Here is a 24596-nt window from a genome sequence, read left to right on the forward strand (position 1 = left end):
TATAGGAAATGACATCACAACCTTGCAGGAGGTTAAGTCCTGGATTGGGAAGTGCTTTGCTATGAAGGATCATGGAGAAGCTTCCTATATCCAAGGGATAAGGATATTGAGAGACAGGAGTAAGAGTCTAATAGGACTTAGTTAGAGTACCTACTTGTACAAGGTGATGAAGCGATTCAACATGGAAAACTTGAAGAAAGGTGACTTACCTATCCAAAGCAATACCAAACTGTGTAAGACTCAGAGTCCGAGTACAGAGGATGAGATAGCAGAAATGAGCCGAGTACCATATGCTTCCGTGGTTGGCTCAATCATGTATGTTATGACTTGTACTTTCCCTGATGTGGCCTTTGCTTTAAGCATGGTCAGTAGATAACTTGGGAATCATGGTAAAGCTCGTTGGACTGTAGTTAAGAGCATTCTTAAGTACCTACGGAGGACTAAGGATTGGATCCTTACCCACGGTGGGAGTAATGACTTAAGAGTGACAGGATATCATGACGTCGGGTTTCAGACCGATGGAGATAATGTGCATTCTCAGTCGGTCTGGGTGTTTACCCTTAGTGGATGAGCAATAACTTGTAAAAGTTCCAACTAGGAGACAATGGATGATTCAACATGTGAAATAGATTTCATTGTAGCGAGCGAAGCATCGAAAGAGGTGATATGGTTGAAGAACTTCATCGGAGACCTTGGAGTTATGCCATCCATAAAGGAGCCAATAGAAGTTTTGTGCGATAATGAAGGGGCGGTTGCCTTAACGAAGGAACCGAGACATCATGGTAAATCCAGGCATATCAACAGTAATTACCACTTCATAAGACATCAGGTAGAAGAATGACACCTAGGATAACCCAACAGATCCCCTTACAAAGGGATTGAGTAGGGTTAAGCACTTGCAGCATGCAAGAGGCATTCGGCTAAAGGACAATATTAATTTTAGTGATTAGATAAATTAGAAACTTGTAATAGCTAAATTGTAATTGACATTTTGATGATTGAATAAAAGGTTTTTTTTATTTGTGAGTAAAGTTACTGTCTTTTGTCAATTATTTACTATTGTTTCACTTTGCATTTTTAATAATAAGATTATTCAAACTATCCACAGTCGATCATACTTTGGAAGTAGGTATGAAATAATACTGTCATGAGTTTTCTTGTAGATTTGTCTAAGGATGTAGACATAGCAATAGGTTTGCTACACCATTCATGAGTACTTCTTAAATAAGATTTGAGTATTGGATCAACCCACACCCACCTGAATCACTTCATGGAATTTATCACGAGTGATTGTGAGATGATAATATCATATAATCTTCAAAACAAAATATATATGAGTTCTTAACTATAAAATTGGTTGTGCATTGATGATATGAAAACACATTAGTAACTTGATGTTATAAAACGTATCGTTGTGCATGATTTGACGAGTAGTTAGTACAAGCATATAATGTCAAAGTTTTTATGTTCCTTTTATCCTAAGAGGATTAAAAGCGATATCTTGGCCCCTCGATGATTTGTTTTGACTTATATGTCGGGCTTGGTCAGAACTAAATTGATGTGTTCAATTTTTTTCTATGGCAAACACATCGGAGATCGAGAAGCTAATTGAAGGACAATAAGTATGACTATGTTCCATGTATTTGTCCACTGATATCTTCAAGAACACAGGAATATATGATCATTTATCTAAGGACTGTCACTGATTGGGTCAGAGTTCGACAATGGCTTTTGGAAGCTACGATTGCTAATCGGGTCTTGAAGTTACGTTGGTAGTTATAGTTATTAGATTTATCCAAGTGGTACACTATTGGATTTGGTGTCTAAGCCCATAACTATATATGGTATGTAGTTGACTCGATTGTAGCATGGTCCTTTTGGGTTGCCTTCTCCAGTGCAATTTGATAGGATGGACTTTGGAGAATAAGGTTATTGCTGATTTATTAATATATTATAAGTATAATATATTAATTGAGAAATCATATTATTTAATTAGCATTGGTCAAGAATTAATTTTGAATTAATTAGTGGTCAAATGAGACTAAATAAATATATGGGGTTGATTGTGTAAATCAATCATTCTTATAGTATGGGCCAATGATCCATTAGCATGGGCTAAATAGTCCATGGAGCTTTAACCCATGGAGCCTAAGGGATATGGAAGTTCATGGTGCATTAGGGTTACATGGATGAAACCCTAGAGTTTAAAACACAATATAAAGAAGCCCCTTGAGCCAAAGTTTGGTTAACTCTATCATACTAAGAGTGTTAACTAATTTTAAGCTTAGTAAACCTATTCTCTAAAAGCCTCATTTTCGTTTGCTATTTGTACACATTAGAGGCATTACATTTGAGGTGCTAAAGCTTCCAAGGCCAAGAACCACACAAGAGGTAAGCCATCTAACTTGTTATGTTCAATAGTATGCTAGTTAACTTCTATGCTTTGGAAATTTGAAAAATGCATGTATAATTAGAGAAAACATAGTTCCAAAAGCATCTAGGGTTGCATGTGCACCATAAGAGCGTTATAGTGCTTAAAACCCAACAGGTATGAATTGAAGTTATCAGGTAGAGCCTTGTATATGGTAAATTTAGGTGTGGAAGGCAGTATTAGGCCTGCACTACTGAAAGCACAGGGCCTGTACCCAAACTAATGTTAGACCTGGAAGCTCTAAGGAGGACCTGTGTGGCAGGATCCTCTCTATTGACATCCTGATCATTATGTTTTGTGGTATTGCAGTACAATATGGTGGTGACATGGTTCGGAGCAGGGGGGTCAGGATTAGGATCAAGATCTGGAGCTGGGTCGGGTGAAACTACCGAGCCTATTGACGAGAGGTTGCGTGAGCTCATCGCAACTGAGGTTACTAGGGGCATCCTCAATACCACCCCAGTTATCTTTCGGATGGTCAAGGAGTGTATGATGGATACTATGGAGGAGAGGCTCAGGGCATTCACAGCCGAGATTGTTGTGGGCCAGGTCAGGGCACAAATTCCCTCGTTTTAGGAGTTTAAGATGTGTGGGGCACTGAAGTTTTTGGGGTCAGGGACCCCATTGTTATCCGATGCTGGGTGGCAGATATAGAGAACATCTAGCGCACGAGTTCTTGATTGGATGTGAAAAAGGTTGGTTTTGCTTCATGTAGCTGAGAGACAGAGCCCGAGACTTATGGGAGAGGTGACTAGTCAGGTGGGAGCATCTGGTGTGGTTGAGATAACATTGGCTGAGTTTGTTCAGCGATTTGATCTGGAGTTTTCACCACCTATCGAGGTGTAACAACTAGTGAGGGAGTTTCATGACCTACATCAGACCACCGAGATTGTGGCAGAGATCACCGCTAAGTTTCAGGAATGAGCATTGTTGATCCCACAGTATGCTACCGATGAGGACATGATGAGGACGAGGTATCATTGCATGCTGAGGGATGATATCCGAGAGTTTGTGAGCTTCATAGGGTGCAAAAACCCTAAATGAGATGGTGGAGAAGGCTCATAAACGGGAGATGGAGTTGGAACTCCGCACCAAGCAAAAGCCAGAGCAGGTTCAGGCGGCTGGGGGTCTAGCTAAAAATCCTAAGACCTCTGACTCTTCAGGTAGGGGAAAGCAGGGTCGTGGCCAGTGTGCCAAGTGTGGGAAACCACACGGTGGGGGTTGCTGGAGGTCGGGCCCTATATGCTATAGATGTGGTCAGCCTGGCCATACGAGCAAGGATCGGCCCAAGAAGGGCTTGATGTGTTTCCACTACCACCATGCTGGCCATAAAAAGGCTGATTGCCTAAGGTTGCAGGGAGGAAGAGGAGAAGTGGTGGCGCCTGTGCTCCCCACCATGAGGATCACTGATAGCCGCCCTGTTAAGGCAGAGACTCTAGTGGTGAAAATCCAGGGATTCTAGTTGACTATCGAGGAGGCTCGGGCAGAGCCAAACGTTGTGGTTGGTACATATTTTATCTTCCTGCTCTAGATTTTTATTGTATTGTTTATGTGTATATTGTGCTATGTATAGGGACCTTTTTGGTTAATGGTACCTCTCCTTACATTTTGTTTGATTTGGGAGCTACCCGATTGTTTGTATCTCTTGCGCTTTGAAAGAAGTTCCGGGATGCACCGTGAACTTTGGATTCCCTGCTTGAGGTAGAGATTACGGACGACCACACTGTAAGTGCTTCAAGGGTGTATCGGGACTGTGTCCTGAATGTACCTGGGGATAGATTTGGTGTTGATCTAGTCCCGATACCATTGCGAGGGCTGAAGGTGATTGCGAGTGCCAGTTGGTCAGGGTTCGAACCCCAAGTGGGGGAGAACTGGTTATTCATGGCAAGAGGGCCTCGTAGGGCCAACCCTTTGCTTAGCCGCAAGATCTAGGAGATTTTTGTAGCAGCATTGTACAAGATTTGTTGCATATATCTTAGATATGAGGATTGAGACCACGACGGATGTGGGTAGTGTGTCGGTTGTTATGGAGTTTTAGGATGTTTTTCCCAAGGAGTTACTGGGAGTGCCTCCGAAGAAGAAAATGGATTTTTGTATTGATTTGGTGCTAGGTGTTGCCCCGATAGCGATGACACCATACCGGCTAGCACTACTCGAGATGCAGGAGCTATCTACACAGCTCCATGAGCTGCTTTACCGAGGGTTTATCTGCCCGAGCAGTTCCCTGTGAGGATCTCCAATTTTGTTCATGAAGAAAAAGGATGGATCACACAGGATGTGCATTGATTATCAGGAACTAAACTAGCTAACGATGAAGAACTGTTATCCGCTACTGAGGATCGATGATTTGTTCGATTAGTTACAGGGTGTGTCTTTGTTTTCCAAGGTTGATCTTCGGCTGGGATACCATCAGATGAGGACTCGGGATGAGGATATACCAAATACATCTTTTAGGACTCGATATGGGCACTATGAGTTTGTGGTGATGCCATTCGAACTCACCAATGCCCCAACATTGTTCATGGATCTCATGAACAAAGTATGCTAACCGATTCTATATAGGTCGATGATCATCTTTATTGATGATATCTTGGTCTATTCTAAGACCAAGGAGCAGCATGAGCAGCATCTGAGGGAGGTATTGGAGACACTGAGGGTGGAGGGGTTTATGAAAGGTTCTCCAAGTGTAATTTTTGGTTGCGAGAGGCACAATTTTTGGGGAGCATCATAAACCATTAGGGTATTTCAATTGATCCAGCCAAGGTTGAAGTAGTGATGCGGTCAGAAGTACCGAAGAACGCATCCGAGATCCATAGATTCTTTGGTTTAGCAGGCTATTACTGGAGATTAATACAGGATTTCTCTAACATTGTTGTACATATGACCCTCTTGACCAAGAAGAATGTGACATTTTGGTGGGGTATGGATCCACAGTTGGCTTTTGAGACACTGAGACGGATGTTATGCGAGGCTCCAATTCTAGTACTACCTGAGTGGTTACATGATTTGGTAGTGTACTTTGATGCATCGATCTCAGGGTTAGGCACGATACTGATGCAGAGGGGGCATGTGATAGCTTATGCCTCGAGGCAATTGAAGCTTCATGAGGCGAATTATCCCACCCATGACCTGGAATTGGGGACAGTGCTGTTTGCACTCAAGATTTGGAGGCATTACTTGTATGGAGTATGGTGCACTATTTATACTGATCACAAGAGTTTGAGGTATTTGATGGATCAACAGAACCTCAACATGCAGAAGACGAGGTGTTTGGACGTGTTTAAAGACTGTGATTGTGAGATCTTGTATCACCCATAAATGCCAACGTGGTGGTCAATGCTTTGAGCAGTAAGGCGGTCGATTCCCTGATCGGGAATATATATTTGAGGATGATGGTGATCTCCCCGTTGGTGTACATAATTAAGGAGGCTCAAATTAAGGGTGTGAAGAAAGAAAATTGGAAGATAGAGAGGATTCAAGGTTAGTATCCCTTGTTTGTTAAGGATAGTCATGGTCTCCTGACACATTGTGTTTGGGTGTGGGTACCAGTGACTGGAGGAGTGAGGCAGAAGATATTGGAGGAGTCACACAAGTCCAAGTTCTCTATATACCCAGGAGCTACGAAAATGTATAGAGATCTGAGATTGATCTATTGATAGCCCTGCATGAAACGCGAGATCGCCTGGTTTGTAGAGCGGTGCTTGAACTGAAGGAAGGTCAAGGCCAAACATCAGCGGCCGCATGGAAAGGTTCAGCCGCTACCCATTCCCATGTGGAAGTGGGACGAGATTAGTATGCACTTCATCACGAAGTTACCAAGGACAGTGAGGGGTGTGCACGCCATATGAGTGATTGTGGACAAGTTAACAAAGATTGCCCACTTTATTCAGATCACTAAGAGTATATCCACTGAGAAGTTGGCGGATATTTATGCACGAGAGGTGGTGGCTAGACACGGGATGCTAGTGTGGGCAGTCTCTAACAAAGATGTTCAATTTACATCTAGATTCTGGAAGAATTTCCACGAGGAAATGGCCACTCAGTTGCATTTTATCACGGCGTACCACCCCCAGATAGATAGCCAGAGTGAGAGGACAATCCAGACACTTGAGGATATGCTTCGGCCATACGTGTTGGATTTTGGAGGGAGTTGGGATACATACCTCCCATTGACAATGTTTCCATACAACAACAATTACCATGCCAGTATAGACTGACCCCCGTTTGAGATGTTGTATGGTAGGAGATGTACGACCCCGATTTGTTTAGGTGAGGTTGGACATGGTCATGGGAGCACTAAGGTGGTACTCAAGACTACCGGGCTGATTCAGCAGCTGCGCAACTGGCTACGGGTCACGCAGAGCCATCATAAAACCAATGACATGTCGTACTTGACTCAAAAGAATGACTTTATCAATGGATCCGTCAAAATTTAATTTATGTGAGTTATGTGAACACTTTCATCTCCATACATAGCTTTAGTCTAAGTATAGTTAAATATCTTGGAGAATATGATTGGTGTTCTTTCATGACATGTCGTCTCTTAGCTAGATTAAGTATACTCTCAAAGTCACAAAGATTTCTATGTGATCCTTGAATGGTAGAAATCAACATTGTTTTTCAATGATCTCATTCAACCAATCATTTTTTATTTCAACTACTAAAGTAGTGTATTCTTATTTTGTATTAGATTGGGACATTATATTTTGCTTAGACCTCATTCCAACAAAACTCACCTTTTATTCCATATTGAAGTAAAAGAAATCCAATTATAATTCATAGTTATATATATATATATATATATATATATATATATATATATATATATATATATATATATATATATATATATATATATATATATATGTTTAGAAATTAACATCTTGTGTAGATCTTTCAAAAAAGATCCTTTATAAACTGATTGTCTCATATACATTCTCTTAGTTCTTCTAACGTACTCTTAGAATGCTCTCTTAGTCATCGAGTGACTTAACCATGTATTTAATTAGTATCCTGTGACAAGCTTATAGCATAATCAAATACCATGTCCTATGCATAATATGGCGTAAATGATGAATTCATTTGCCAAGAAAATAGAATATAAATCATTTAATCTAGTTCAAACCTATGAGCAATGTCGTTTTGAGGCTAGCTCAAAATGGTGTCATATGACAATGCCAAGAATTCTCCAAAATAATCTTGGTTCTTGATCCCTTTCAAGATATTGCTAATACATGTATATGGACATGAAATTTTAAACATTACTTTTATCTATCCTATATATATTTTACATTCCAAGAATGTATCTTCTTCTTCCTATGTAACACCTGTTCCAGGTATTATTTAATTTATCTAATTTTTAGGGTTTGTGCATGGATTCAGCGAGTTGTGGAGCTCCAACTCGGCGAGTAGAAGTTATTATAAGGACACGGATTTTCAATACAACTTGACAAGTCAGAACGTCTCAACTTGCCGAGTAGGTGACATAAAGGAACACCCTTATTTTTAGGGTTTGCACCCTATTTAAAGAACATAATCCGCCACTTGTGGCCTCCCTTACCACCTTGTTAGCCATAGAAAACCCAAGTTGGACCTTGCCCCTTTTTCAGTGAGAGAAAGAGCTTTTGTGAGCAATTTTGGTGTGTTTGTGAATGATTTTAGAGCTTGAAGAAGACGGAGCAAGGAGAAAAGCAGTAGATCTGACATTTGCTTTATATTGGCCACCATCTTGAGGTATAAATTCGTCACCTTGATCTCTAGTTTCTTAGATCCCTTTTCTTGGAAGTAAATGGCTATTTTTGGTGCAAAATGGAGTCATACTCGTATCTGGACTTATCACAAGGATATAGTTCCAGATCTGAACCTCTCTAGGTCCCCAGTGGCATAAAGTTGCTCACTTTATCCAGCTTAGGCCCTTTCCATGCACAAAAACCTTGTCGGAAGCTTAGTTTTGGTGTTTTAGCTTTGTGACACCTTGCATGTACGTAAAGTATGCAACTTTACTTGGTAAATATACCAGGAAAAGTTGGATCTAAATTTTGGGACCTTGGATATCACTAGAAAGGACTGAACACAAATATGACTGAAGGAACTCGTCGAGACCCTTAGACAACTCGACGAGTCGAGTAGGGTTTTTCCCGTTTTCAAGCTTTCGAGTGATTCTGTGAAGCATTGGGGTTTTCGGTCTCCATGAATTTTTAGTATCCTGGACATTGAGGAACTTGACGAGTTTATGGATGCACTCGACGAATTGATTTACTCGGCGAGTTAAAGAGTTACTCGGGAGGAACTCAACTAATTTATGGATGTACTCAACGAATTGAGGTCAACATGGAATATTGACCTTGACCATTGACTAGGGTTGAACATTGTTGACCTTGAGGGTATTTGTGGTATTTATGGATTATGACAAGTTAATCATATTTGATTATAGGCAGTTGAGGAAGAGTGGTGTGTGGGATATATCTGATATTAGCTTGACAATTCAACATTTGAGACGTGAGTCTTCTCAGCATACCAATGGGTCTAACGTACCAAGTTCGGCCCATCGAATATTATATGGATTGATAGTTGGTTATGTGATATGTTGCTAGGACATTTGTATGAAAGTCCCTTGGGGGGGGGGGGGGGTTCCCGTGGCAGTTTCTTAAAACCATGAGGAGGTTCCCATGGAAATTAGTATAATTCCTTGGAGGGTTTCCACGGATTCTTAGTATGTTCACTTGTTTAGCTCGTATGATATTCTCATGACTAGTGTAGACCGTGTGGAGGTTGCCACGACAAGTAGCCAAGATCACGTGGGGGTTCCAGTGGCGGCTAGTAAAGACCACGTGGGGGTTTCCCGTGGCACTTGGTGTAAGACCTTGGAAGGTTTCCACGGCATCCTTATATGTCTATATTCATGGATTATGTGATATATGTAGCTTTATGGCTAATATGATATGTTCTATGTGGATTATATGTGGGATATGCTTTGGGGGACTTACTAACCATTAGCTTATAGTTTGTGGATATGTGTCAGGTACATCGAAAACCAAGGGTAAGGGCAAGGCTTGATGGCGCGACATGTACTCTCTCTCTCTCTCTCTAAGGCATTTTGTGGGACACTATGATGATTTGAAATAAAAATTATACATGATATGAATTTCGAAAACGATTGTATTTGGGATTACATGGTTTGTGAAAAGTTATTTGGTTAATCAAAAATAAAAATTTTATTTAATAATTTGGGTCTTTACATCCTAAGTCTTTTATTTTAGAAACGCTTTCGAATCAAGGTGAAAACGACCTTGCTTAGTCAGACTGTTATTTCAAATGTAAGTATGTCTCATTCATACAAGATTAGGAATTTCACTATGCTCCCACTAGTTCTTAGTAAACACACATGTTCTATTCATTTTGATATAAAAACATACCTTGTGGTTTTATATTGAAATGATAATTGCAGCATTGAGATGTTTGTTTTATATCCACAAATGGATCTCAAGCTCTACACATTTTGTTAGGATAACATGGATTAAGAAATCCTCCAGGCTAATATATAAATATCTTCTAGTAGATGTCTATTAAGAAAAGCGGTCTTTCTTAAAATCTATTTACTATATCTCATATTAAGAATATGATTTTATAGTAAACAATATCCTTATTGATCTAGTGATAGCTACTTGTGAAAAAGGTTTAAGCACAATCAATGTCATGAGTATGATGAGGATCATAGTCAATGACATGAGTGTGAGAAAATCCTTTTATAACAAGTCTTGCTTTAAATGTGTATGGTTATCCATGTAACTTTTACTTTCTAGAAGAATCATTTACTCCTTCTAGCCTTGCTATATAGATAAATTTTAATCAATCCCATACTTGATTCTCATACATGGATTACATTTCATGTTCATGACTCTAAGTCATTTATCAAATTCAACATCTAACATAACATCTTGGTACTTGATGGATTTTCCGGAAACCATCAATAAAATATCATCAATGAGAGATTCTACATTTCTCAAGTCATAGATGATTTCTACCACTAATGCGAACAATTTGTGTTTGTGAATAGCTATTATTCATTTTTAACAATCCTTGTTAAAACTAGTGCCAACTATTACTACATAAGGTTGTGGTTCTTGAGCTACTTCAAGTTCCATGTACCTCCCACTTGCCTTGTCATTAGAAGCTTGATTTCTATTAACTTAGCTTTCATAAGAATAAAAGAACCTATTTTTGGTGGGTTTTCATATAATAATCTAGGCCACATTTAGAATACAAATATGTATTTAATAGATTTTGGGTTTAGAAGCTTTAGTCCAACATCGGCTTCAAATCCATAAAACATTAAGTAAGATAAGGATGGAGCCTTTCCATGCTAAATGTTATAAAGTGTTTAATCTAATTTTTAGTTGGTTTTTGTATTCAAGATACAATTAATAATGATTGAAGTATTATCCCAAAAATATTAAAGAAGGATATTTCTACCGATTAGAAAGTAAATCATACAAGTTAAGATTTAATTCATCATTTATTATCATTAAGGCCTTATCACACATGAACATAATGGTACACATCACTTCATTTAGTGATGACGTATCTCTAAACTCACTAGAACCCTCTTCCACTATAAATATGGAACTTAGGAAGTCATCTAACACTCACAACTTCAGCCTTCATCTCCTCTCTCAATCTCGATCTTTCTTTCTTATACTTTCTCTATATTCTCTTACAAACGTACATACACCACCATAACTCCACCAAGATACCACCTTGCATCCCCCATCATCATCATCGTATTAACTAGCCTCCAGCTTGTCGATTTCAGCTCAAAATTAAGAGGCGGAACTAAATGAAACCACCCCTGGAACCACCTCCTACCACCTCCCTCTTCCATCCATTTTTGCCACTGATATCAACCACCACAGCCTCCACCCTCCTCCCCTTCATGTTCCCAACAAAAAGGAAACTAGAAGGAAGCAACAGAAGGCCATCGAAGTAGCCTCCTGCTACCCATCGCCAATCTGTGCCGCTGTGATCCATAAACCACCACCACCATCAACTGTTGTGTTGATGTGTTGTTGGGTTGTTGTTAAAAACCTTCCCCTCTCTTTCTCCTATCATGTAGCTACTAGAAAAATAAGGAGGGAATGAGGCAGCATTCCCCATCACCCTCATGCATTCATTGGAACTCTTCTTTCTACTATCTTCGGAGCCCACCGCTGCCTTGTGCCACTGTTATCATCCACCAATTGTTGAGGTAAGCATTCTCCAAACACCCCTTTATCCATTGTTACAACCCTTCACCGATCGTAAATTGTTGAACTATGACCATTTACATATTTCTTGTGTGTGTAAGGGTTCGATAGGTTCATGGGAGGTGTTAAACAAAATCCAATTCCAAATAATTAAAACATACCCTCATTGCAGAAAACTTTTCAGTTCAAGTCCCAAAGCATTTCAAACTCCATGTACAATGTACAAAACCTACACTATGGTTGAAAAATCCTTTCAATTGAATCCAAAGTTTTAATATAGAATTTAATAAATTTATTTTTAAATAATATTGATTTAATTTATATTAAATAAACCTTAGATTAAATAAGTTTTAGAAATATTTAAATAAAATTATAATTTAAATAAATTCTTAAATTAAAATTTTGAAAGATATTAAGGATTGTTAGGGCTTCATTTTAACACTTTTACATATTTCGGGGGGGGGGGGGGGGGGGGTGGGGGGGGAATACATGTGTTATAATTTATTTGAAAAACACTTACAAATTTATAACTAGTTTATACTCTGTTAGTTTGTTAAATAACACCTGATATGCAAATAAACTGGTTATCATATGTCATATAGATATATTATAGTTGATATATTACAACTAATAAAAATGATATATGTTTCTACTACAAAGTGCTCTGACTTTTTTTTTTGTATAAAACGCTTGTCATAAAACATGTGTCGTAATCGATTATCAACACTATAGTTTTGAACATTATATCGTGCTTATATATATATATATATATATATATATATATATATATATATATATATATATATATATATATATATATATATATATATATATATATATATATATATCTGTGTGTGTGTATCTAGAAACTATAAAGCTTGTATCCTAGGTTCTTACATATATTTTTGTACACTCCCATAAGATTTGTAACCTATTTACATGAATATCATACACTGTTACACTCATACTATCAAACATACTCAGCTATTATCCATATAATTATATATGTATACTTTATATCATGACCTTTATAATGACACTTTAATAAACAACTTTTTCCGTTTATCCGTATCTGCGGTTGCTAACTACAACTATGGCAGATAACTTTATCCATTTATTTGTATCTGCGGTTTCAAACTATAACCTTGGTAGATAACTTTATATGTATATCTGTACAACTTTATCTATATTTATTGTCTCTAACTACAGCATTGGCAAATGACTTTATACGTATAGGTGTATATTCGTTTATCCGTATAACTTCAATAGTACTACTTTATTGATATAAATATCTTAAACCTTTACCTATCACATTTAAAGAAGCGTTGTAAGGGTTACATCTCGTCACATCATTTTGTTATAGGATTCACTATAAACATTAACTAGAATCCCTCTCTCTAAATACAAAACAGTGGGTTTGAGTGCTTTCAAAACTATTTAAAGCATGAAATTGCTTATGCAAAGACATATTTTGGCTTACAAACACAGTTTTAAGCATGGTTACACTTGCAAAGAAAATACTTTTTAGACTTTTAAAAGTATTACTTTTGTTAGCAGAAAACTTGTAACTCTCACCAACCTTTTGTTGACCCTTTAAACAACATGTATTCTCATGATATCATTAAACAAGATTTTAGGCAGAAGATTAGTCATGGACTATCAGGCGACTTGATTATCTAGTTTTACTATATCTGCCAACCTTTTTAAGACAATTTATGTACTATACTATTATCTATAAGAACCATGTATTCAAACATCAAGATGGAATATAAATTATGTGTTGTTTATTGTAGTACTTGTGCTACATATCCATTTGCCTGTGATACATGAACTTAGTCATAGAGCCTGAGGTGTTCTGCCTTCTCGGACGAGGGTGTGATAGTTCAGTTATGGGATCTTTCATTATATATAATTTCTATTTATCCTTAAGGAATAACCTCAAGGTATTATACCATTTATAGAAATTATAACCATTAAATGTTACTATATCTTGAAACTCAACAAGAGAGAGATTCTATAGGGCATAAAATATTAACATTCATTTACATAAATCAACAAAATTTCATTTAGTATTTTCAATATTAACTCTTTAAAAATTAATATTGTTTATTATTTCTAACACAATAATTTATTAAACTCTAGTATTCAAGTAAAGGAACAAGTAAATGGTTATGTGACCTTTATCTCATCCACTTTACCAAACTAGATAGGTAGCGAGTATCAATTGCATAAAGTATGTAATTCCTATATAATGGGATCCCAAACAACTTTAGTTTAGTGTCGCATGTTTGATCTCATCTATGCATCGTACCTCTTATTCTTAGGTGTCCTTTATCACAAAAGGTTTTGATCAAATCTTCCGACTTGGAATAGCTTGTAACATTGCACCAAACTAGTGATTATGTGACCCCTATGTCACTAGAAAACTACTAAACCACCTCGAAAATCATAAGACAATCCTAGAGGTTAGGTGACCCATCGCACACTAAAACTATACAAACAATGCCCGAGTATCCTTTAAAAGGACGACAATGTCTTGCATTTTAAGAAAAGGTTTTATATAGGTTTTGTAAATATAGTTATGAATATATGGTCTCATAAAAATTTCATGCATACAACAATTCATGTACCCTTTCGTATAAATCATATCACTTGTTATAAGGTTCTTTAGGTTACAAATAAAACATCATTTTATTTACCATTAGCCGTGAGCAATTATAGATTAAAATCCGATAATAATATTTTAGTCGTAAAGCGCTTAAGAACTGTTTATACTCTTTCAACAAAATTTTAATTTTATACTTAAGAATTTGGAGTTTTGGATTAGTTCTAAAATCACAAATTTAAATCTCTCTTTAATAATAAAAATATTATGACTTTATGAATTTGTAAAATAAATTTATTTTATAAACTCAATATTATACATCTTATAATAAAGAGTAAATTATTTAAATCGTCCCTATGGTTTGGTCAAAATTGCACGTTTGGTCCCTAACTTTTTTTTTTGAACTCGAATCGTCCCTATAGGTAGATCTTGTTGCGTTTTTCGTCCCTGTGGTTTGATTTTGTTGCATTTTTCATCCCTTACATACATAAAGTTAGGGACCAAATGTGTAATTTTGACCAAACCATAGGGACGAAAAACACAACAAAATCAAACCATAGGGACGACCCGTGTGGAAAAAAAAGTTAGGGACCAAACGTGTAATTTTTACCAAACCATAGGGATGATTTCAGTAATTTACTCTATAATAAAAGTCATATTTGGACAAACTAAAACTTAGGTGAAGATGCTTTTGTTTTAAATCTCATTTGGAATGCATTAAAAATAATATTAACATGTTGTGTTAAGTTTAAAGAATTAATAGCGTATATTAGGTTTCGATGTGAAAACAATCTCTAATCTTATTATTTGTCGTTATAATACTATAAACCGATTTTAGTCTTTTTAATAATAACTCTTTATTTATTATAAAGACATGGAGTTTATATAATGTTTAAATACATTTTAAACCATTTGAAATATATTAAAGTTAGCTATTTATAAGTTTTACAATAAAACTGTTTTTTTAACAAAAATCGACTTCAACCTGTAAGCAGTAAAACGTTTTTATAAATAGTCATTCATAAGCATCTTATGTTACCTTTTAAATATTTGTTTCTCAAACTCCAGGTGATAGTATTTTTTATAAGTGTTATTTAACATGAAAAAATCATTTTCATACATCAAACATAACATACAACAACATAAAATAAACATCACAAGCATGCATTAAAATATAAGTGCGTAAACCAATCAATTCTAGTGACATTTTGTGAGCCAATGCAAAATGCAAAATGTCAAATTCATTTCTAATGGGACATTAAATGGGAATAAAATCTTTTAGTAAGCTGCACTTGAAAAAACATCCATTACAGGCAAAAGTTGAAAAACTTCTTGAAAGGTAAATAATTCAACAACGTGCAACACTTTTTAGGAAAGATTGTAGAAATAGTTACAAAATATATAAAAGCCACCCATCAGCGATAGTTTGGCGACAGTTTCTAGACACTATCACTAATTTCACTATACATTTATTCATTGTGAAAATTATCCTTTTGCCTTCAAAAAATGACTCAAGCTTCATTTCTTGTTATAATTTTGTACAAATAATTTATTTTTAAAAAATTAATCTATTACATAAAAAATTAAATAAAGAAAACCATATATTTATGTATAAAATAACATATGAATAAATAAATATTACAACCAATTTAAGAAAAAAAAACAACAAACACAACAACACGATGGTCAAAGACTAGTTTATGTACATCATACACATATCAAATATAATAACAAACAACTCTTTCGTTTCTCTATGACAACTTTTATATAACCAAAATGCATGAAAAATGAATATATGTAACAATAATGAATTTTAAACTACAAGTTGCCAAATAATGCAAATATCGAAATATCATATTAAATAATTTCGAGAAAAGCAAACATTAAAAACTTAGAGTACATGCTCCCCTGTTTACGAAAGGATAAAAACGTGTAAAACGGAGTTTGTATGTAAAAGATAAGACCCTTTTAAGAAAACAGACAATGAAACATTAGTTTTCTTTAACTGCATAAAACCGAATTGTTCCATTGAGGTACTTACACACCTCCAATGGATATTCCGAACGTGTTTTGGAGTCAGGCTATAGCCTAATATTTAATTTCATACTCAAAATCTTTTTAGCAAAAATATTTACGAAAATCGAAAAATCATGCGTTATTGACTATTTAGACATGAAAATTTAAACGTGTGCTCCTGGAGTTTTGTAACTCAAAAAATTAATCCATCTGAGTTTTTGATTGAATTAAACTCTATCTAACGGCCAATTCAAAAAAAAATCTCAACATTCGAATCTCGATGCACTAAATTACAGGTGTTTTTGAGAACTTAATGATGGTGTAACCTCATTTGAGACTCACATGCCTCACACAAGAGTATATGGCCAACTCTTAGACCTCTTGTTTCTTCCTTTGGTGCAAACCGACACGACCATGCCTCTTCTTTCTTCTTTCTTCCTTCTTAGAGTGCATACATGAACATAATGGTACACGACTTGATTTAGTGATGGCTTCTCACTAAACTCACTAGCACCCTCTTCTACTATAAATATAAATCTTAGGAAGTCATTTAACACTCCTAACTTCAACCCTCGTCTCCTCTCTCAATCGCAGTCTTTCTCAATTATACTTTCTCTATTTTCTCTTATAAACACACATACACTACCCTTACACCACTATAACTCCACCAAGAGGTCACCTTGCATCCCCATCACCATCATCGAACCACCTAGCCACCACCTTGTTAATTTCAGCTCAAAAATAGTGTGCAGAAGCAAAGGAAACCTCCCCCGTCACCACCACCTACCTCCTCGTCACCACCCCCTGCCACCTCCATCTTCCACCCATTTTTGCTACTGATATCAACCACCACTGCTTCCTCCCTCCTCCCTTCATCTTCCTAGCCAAAAAAAGCTAGAATGAAAAAGCAGATGACCATCGAAGTAGCCTCTTGCCGCCTATCACCAGCCTCTGCCACTGTCATCCACAAACCACCACCACCATCTACTGTTGTGCTAATCTATAATTTCCATTATTATTATTATTACTCCCATTATTACAAAAATAGCTACAGGCTAGCGACGGAAGAAAATAGCTACAGAATAGCGACGGATTTATAATTTCCATTATTATTATTATTATTATTATTATTATTATTATTATTATTATTATTATTATTATTATTATTACTCCCATTATTATTATTTTTCATTATTCGATTCTTAAATTTTTTTGGATCATTTTTCTTACATATTTAAGACACGAACAATTAAAAATCATACTAATAATATTATTAATAATAATATTTATAAACATCATAATAATATAAAATAATTCTAACAAATGTGTTTAACACAAAACTAAACAATTAAACAAAAAAAAAACTACGTTTAACACATCAATAAGGTGAAATAATCTATGTTTAATTTGTAAATAATGAAAAATGATTATAATAAAGGAAAATATGTATATTTGTATGTGTATTTATGTATGTATGTATGTACGTATGTATGTGTACGTATGTGTATGTACGTGAATGTGGGCGCGTATGTATTTGTATGTATGTATGTATGTATATGTATGTGTATGTGTGTATTTGGATGTGTATGTGTATGTGTATGTGTATGCATGTGTGTGTATTTGAATGTGTATGTAAGTACATATGTGTATGTGTGTGCATTTGAATGTGTATTTGTATGTGTATGTTAATGTTTATCTATGTGTGTATGTGTCTACATGTATTCATATCAAAAATCGCAAATATTAATAAGTATTACAATATTAAACCATTAAATGAGTAAGAGATCTCGAAGGTGCACATGACTTTATGAACGATATTAATAGGTATATGTTGGTGAAAATATAGATAATCATGTATAATAGAGGTGCGAAGAAAACGAAGCAAAAAAAACATTTGGTGCCGAAAAATCAAAAATAATAAAATTTCGTAGCTAACTAGCTACAGATTAGCTACGAATTTTTCTTATTTTCATTTTTCGGGCCTGAAATGTCATTTTTTCGCTTCGTTTTTTCACACCTCTATTATACATGATTATCTATACTTTCACCAACTTATAACTATCAATATCATTCATAAATTCGTGTGCACATTCGAGTTCAAGTACTTGTTTCACAGTTTAACAATGTAATGACTACAGAAATAAACCCATCACAAGTTGGTGTATAGTCATTATATTGTTAAACTGTGAAACGTGTACTTGATCCCGAAGGTGCACCCAACTTTATGAATGATATTAACAACTATAAGTTGGTTAAAAAATAGATAATCATGTACAATAGAGGTGTTAAAAAAACGAAGCGAAAAAACGACGTTTGGTGCCCGAAAAAAAAAATAAGAATATTTGTAGCTAATTTGTAGCAACTTGGAAAGGTTAAAAGTAATAATCGACCAATTTGGATTGGATGTGGCATGCCTGGCTGATTGGTAAGATAGTCGTAGGATACATAGGAAACCCGAGTTTGAACCCCACCCCAGTTTTTTTCCCTGGGCGTAGCTAAGGCATAGCTAAGCCGTTGTTATTGCCCGTCTGTAGATATGAGGAGACGCTTATCAATAACATGCACCAACACGAGGCTTCATATTATCAACAAACACCACAATACCTAAATCTTGAAGCCCAAATTTTTTATAAAATTTTGAAACAAATGAGGGAGCCTTTATGGGACGGGTGTACAAAAACTTTCACACTCTCTGCCACCACTACATTATTGGACTGGAAATCCCAATCTAATGTTTCAAACATGTCATTTGATACACTAATTTCAATTGTTAAAGACATTCTACCAAGTGGCAAGAAGTTTCCTAATAGCTTCTACGAGACCAAGAAAATGTTGAAGTCACTAAAATTACCTTCTGAACGGATTCATGTATGTATAAACCATTGCATGTTATTCAGGGGCAAGTTTGCTGATCTGGATCATTGTGCAGTATGTGGCAAAAATAGATATAAAGCCAAAAGGAGGAAGGTTCCTAATTTGGTCAAGACATACATGCCAATTGGACCGAGTAATGGATCTCATATGTACACATGACTTTATGAACAATATTAATAGCTATAATTTGGTGAAAATATAGATAATGATGTATAATATATGTGTGAAAAAAACGAAGCAAAAAAATGATGTTTAGTGCCTGGAAAATCGAAAATAAGAAAAATTTGTAGTTAATCGATAGCTAATTAGCTATGGAATATAATTAGCTACGGAATAGCTACATAATTCTAACGGAAAGCATATTCCATAGCTAATTAGCTACCGATTAGCTACATATTTTTATTATTTTCGATTTTTCGGGCACCAAATGTCATTCTTTCACACCTCTATTATACAAGTTTATCTATATTTTCATAAACTTATAACTATTAATATAGTTCATAAAGTTGTATGCACCTTCGAGATCAAGTACTCATTTCACGGTTTAACATAATAATAATAATAATAATAATAATAATAATAATAATCCTTTTTGTTAATTGGTCCCATCTCTTAGGTTTTGCTCTCCCACTTAGTTATTGTCGCGCCCCCATTTCCCACTCCTTCTCGGTTACCGTCCGTGTCAGGGGAGATGCCAACCATCTCTCCTTCTTACGAACACGTAATGTTGTCTTCCAATTCACTTAATAAACCTCTTTTTATTTTATCACAACCCCGATGTGGGAAACGTACGCTTCTTCAAATGTATTTATCTAGAATATCAAGTTTCGTTAGTCGATTTGCCATATTTTCTAGCGATTTTCTCATTTTTACCGAAGAGTCGTCGATTTGAAGATGATGCTACTCCTTACTGATCCTTATTCCAGCAACTAAAGGTGTAATTCTCTGTATTTTTTTGAGCGATGAAGAACCCTTGTTTCATTCTTTGAGTTCGGAATTTGCATTTATCGTTTGCTATTTTGTACATCATAGATGATTTAAGTTTGAAATTATTGATTGCTGCATTATATTGCAGTTAAGAAATAGCAACATTCTTTCATTTACTTGTTTATTATGATTACATGCATTTAGGTGCTAAGTTATGAAGGAATTGATGAATCTTATTTCTTGTTTGCAGGTGTTTCTTGGTGCTCTTTATACACTTAGTGCTTTTGACTTCCTCCCAAGATGTAAGTTATCTATTAAATGTTGTTTAATATAAAGGTGTGCAAGTTGTACCTTTATTGACATTTAAGTTTCTTCTTCTTCTTATTAATTCTAATAATTACAATTGGTTTATTCTAGGTTGGAGCGTGATCATCAGTTGTATAATGATCTTGATTACATTTGTTTTTGCTATTTTTGTGTAATGAAATACTTTCCCAACACAACAAAATTGCTCAAAGATTACTATTCTATTAATTTGGCAAAGATTGACAAGAAACAAGGATGAAATAACAAGACTAACACCAAGAAAAGATAGGTAGTAACAATTCGAGCTGTTACTGGTCTCCAAGGATAAGAAGCTTCTAATATTCTCTCTGCCTCCTTTCAATGAGGCTCCACCACAATAAAAGGCAGACATGCATCACTTTTGTCCGTTATTTCCCATTTTGCCCCTGCTCCTCCACCAATTTCGTAATGTTTGTGTGACTGGCAGTGGTCCCCTCTTTTCTTGGAATCTTTTTTGATTTCTGCCTTTGGTATGTGAATTTCAGTGGTGGGTGCACCACATTACCCCTTCCCCAAAGTATGACCTTGTCCTCAAGGTCAAAGTCAGGAATGTGTCTTGTATAGTTCTGAAATCCTCCCAGTGGTGTCAAACTCTGGGACTCCCTTCCACTTGACCAATACTTCAGTCCTTTGGCCAGCCTCCTCCTCGTGGGTTCGCACTCCCTTTACTGTTTTAGGTTCCCATATCACTCTCATTTCTTCTAATAAGTGTGCTGGTAATTCCGGAAGGGCTGTCTGATTGCCTATTGCTTTTTTTAATTGAGAGACATGAAAAACCGGGTGGATCTTTGCATCTTCTGGGAGCTGCAACTTGTATGCTACCGGTCAAATTTTCTGCATAATCAGGTATGGCCCATAGAAACGTGCAGCCAATTTTTGAAATGGTTTGTTTGTCACCGATTTTTGTCTGTAAGGCTGCACTTTAAGGTAAACCCAGTCTCCTTCTGCAAAGGATACATCCTTTCAAAATCTGTCAACACCCTTCTTCATTCTCTGTTGTGCTTGCAACAGGTGACCCTTAAGATCATCTAGAATGGCATCCCTTTCCATGAGCTGTTCTTCTACTGCTAAAACCCCTGTTTTCCCTTGCTGTACTCGAATCACGCATGGAGGATCCCTACCATACAATGCCTTAAAATGTGTGATTTTACTGTTGGTGTGATATGAAGTATTGTGACTAAATTCTGTCTGTGGCAACTATTGGGACCAAGAGCGGGGTTTGCCTTGAATGAAACATCTTAAATACATCTCCACCGATTTGTTGACAATCTCCGTTTGTCCATCCGTTTGTGGATGGTAAGCGGTGCTTCTAAGTAAATTTGTCCCTTGGAGTCTAAACACCTCTTTCCAAAATAAAGTCATAAACACTTTATCGCGATCCGATACTATGGAAGAAGGGTATCCATGAAGGCGAACCACTTCTTTGATGAATATGCTAGCAATGGTTACTGTTGTGAACGGGTTCTTGATAGCAATGAAGTGGGAGTATTTCGTAAGGCGGTCCACTACCACCAAAATTGCATTGTACCCATGTGAGTTAGGTAGTCCTTCTATGAAATCCATAGATATCTCATCCCAAACTTGATCCAGTATTGGTAGGGGTTGTAGTAGACCTGCTGGGTGGGTAGATATAGCCTTTTGAGTTTGACAAACCCCACATGCCTGAACATATTTCTGAACTTCTTTTCTCATACCCACCCAAAACCATTCAGCCGCTATCCTTTGGTAAGTTCTGAGTTCACCGGCATGTCCGTCTATCACTGAATCATGGAACTCTTTCAATAACTTGGGAATTAATTCTGATTTTTGTGGAATGACCATCCTGCCCTTGTACATCAGTCTTTCCTTGTCAATTGTGTACCCCACGTGGTGTTTTCCTCCGTCTCTTAAGTCCTTTATCACTTGCTGAATGAAGGGATCTGCAGTTATTTCCTTATCCAAGTCTTCTAATGGAATTGACCAGGAAGAAGTGAGAGTAGATAATTCCATCGTTGTGGTGAATTCACTTGAGAGAGCATCTGCTACCTTGTTAGAAGCTCCTTGTTTGTATTGTATTTCAAAATCAAACCCAAGCAACTTATACATCCATTTTTGATATTCAGGTCCTACTTCACGTTGTTTCATCAAGTACTTTAGGCTGCGCTGATCTGTTCTTATCAGGAAATGTCTTCCCATGAGGTAGTGCCTCCATTTCTTTACCGCCAACACAATTGCCATTAACTCTTTTTCATACACGGATTTCAATCTATTTTTAACTCCCAACACTTGGCTATAATATGAGATCGGGTGGCTATCCTGTAACAAAACAGCCCCAAGGCCCGCCTCGGAAGCATCAGTCTCAACCACAAAAAGCTTGGAAAAGTTGGGCATAGCTAAGATGGGCGCATGAGTTAAGGCGTCCTTGAGTGTGTTAAACGCATCAGTCACTTGAGTTGACCACCCAAAACAGTCCTTCTGCAACTGATCTGTCAAAGGAGCTGCAATGCTAGCATAACCTGCTATGAATTTTCTATAACATCCCGCGAGCCTTAAAAACCCTCTTAATTCACGTAAGGTTTTAGGAGTAGGCCACATTTCCACAACCTTCACCTTTTCTTGATCAACCGCCACACCTTTTTTTTATATCACGTGTCCCAAATAAGCGATTTGTGATTTTCCCCATTCACATTTATTTGCATTTGCATACAACTCATGCTGATGTAGTGTTTATAGAACCACTTCGAGATGCCCAAGATGTTGCTTTTCATCATGACTATATATAAGGATGTCGTCGAAGAATACCAACACAAATTTACGTAGGTGGGGACGAAAAACCTCGTTCATGACTGATTGGAAGGTGGCGGGGGCATTGGTGAGGCCAAAGGGCATGACCCTAAACTCATAATGTGTTTCATGTGTTCTAAAGGCAGTTTTTGGCACATCCTCCAACTTCATTCGGATTTGATGGTATCCGGACTTTAAATCCAGCTTGGAAAAGATTCTTGATCCATGTAATTCATCTAATAATTCGTCTATCACCGGTATAGGAAATTTGTCTTTTATTGTGGCCTTGTTGAGAGCCCAGTAATCTACACAAAATCGCCTGGAATTGTCCTTCTTTTTCACCAGTAATACGGGACTGGCAAATGGGCTTCGGGAAGGCTGAATAATTCCAGAGGTCAACATGTCACGTAACAGTTTTTCAATTTCTTCTTTCTGGGCATGAGAGTACCTGTACGGTTGAACCGACATGGGATCCGTCCCTTCCTTGAGTTTAATGGCATGTTGGTGGTTTCTCATTGGTGGTAGGCCTCCTTTCCATGAGAAAACAGTGGCATATTTGTGAAGCAGAGAAGCCATGAAGCTGGATACTCTTTTGTCTTGGCTGTGAGTTGTTGACCTTCTAACTGATTCAGATGCACCAAATATCCCACTCCAACGGATCCCAAGGTTCTGATCGTGGTTTTTAGAGAGATTTTGGCTCTATCTAAGGAGGGATCTCCTTTAAGGGTAACCCCTTGTCCCTCTATTTGTAACTTCATCACCTGTGTCTTCCAGTTTGTCGTAACAGGACCTAACTTTTCCAGCCACTGAATTCCCAAAATCACATCTGAGTTTCCTAGGGTAAGTGGTAAAAATTCTTCCTGTATGTCTAGCCCTTGTATGTGAAGCAAAACACCTTGGCATTTCCCTTTTCCCTCTACTGATTTTCCTGTTCCCAGGGAGACCCCAAAGCCTGGGGTGGGTATAATTGGAACTTTGAGTTGTTGAATTATAGCCAAAGAAAGAAAATTGTGGGTTGCCCCGGGGTCAATGAGGACGACAAGTTCATAGTTATACATCCTTCCTTTGAGCTTGAGAGTCTTTGGATTGGTGGTTCCTATGACTGAATTTATGCAAATACCAGACAAGGTGAGAGAATCTAGTGAGTGTTAGGGAGTCTTTTCGTTGTTTCCTGCCTGTAACTGTTCTTCCTCAAGCTCGTCTTCATCAATGAGTATCACACTCAATTCCTTTTTCTTACAGCGGTTCCCCGCACTCCATTTGTCATCACATCGATAATATAACCCTTTTTCCCGTTTGTTTTGCAATTCTCTGTCCGTCAGCCTTCTTACTTCACCGTAGGGTCACCTTTTTGGATCGTTGCCTGTGTAGGGACTCCAACTTGGGTCCGGAG

At 36.8% G+C, this 24596-nt stretch overlaps 1 protein-coding gene and 1 non-coding gene across 2 annotated transcripts; both read right to left on the bottom strand.

The window, feature by feature from the left end:
* Positions 1-19826: 19826 nt before the first annotated feature.
* On the bottom strand, positions 19827-19889 carry LOC145018894 (U6atac minor spliceosomal RNA). The gene has a single exon (XR_013667254.1). It is a non-coding gene; the product is annotated as a U6atac minor spliceosomal RNA (small nuclear RNA).
* A 3826-nt stretch (positions 19890-23715) lies between these two features.
* LOC145016747 (uncharacterized) lies at positions 23716-24261 on the bottom strand. The gene has a single exon (XM_078974974.1). The coding sequence runs from the start codon at positions 24259-24261 to the stop codon at positions 23716-23718; it is 546 nt and encodes a 181-aa protein (XP_078831100.1).
* Positions 24262-24596: the final 335 nt, after the last annotated feature.

This window comes from Lactuca saligna, chromosome 9 (genome assembly GCF_052625555.1).
Source record: "Lactuca saligna cultivar CGN05327 chromosome 9, ASM5262555v1, whole genome shotgun sequence".
Lineage (NCBI taxonomy): Eukaryota > Viridiplantae > Streptophyta > Magnoliopsida > Asterales > Asteraceae > Lactuca > Lactuca saligna.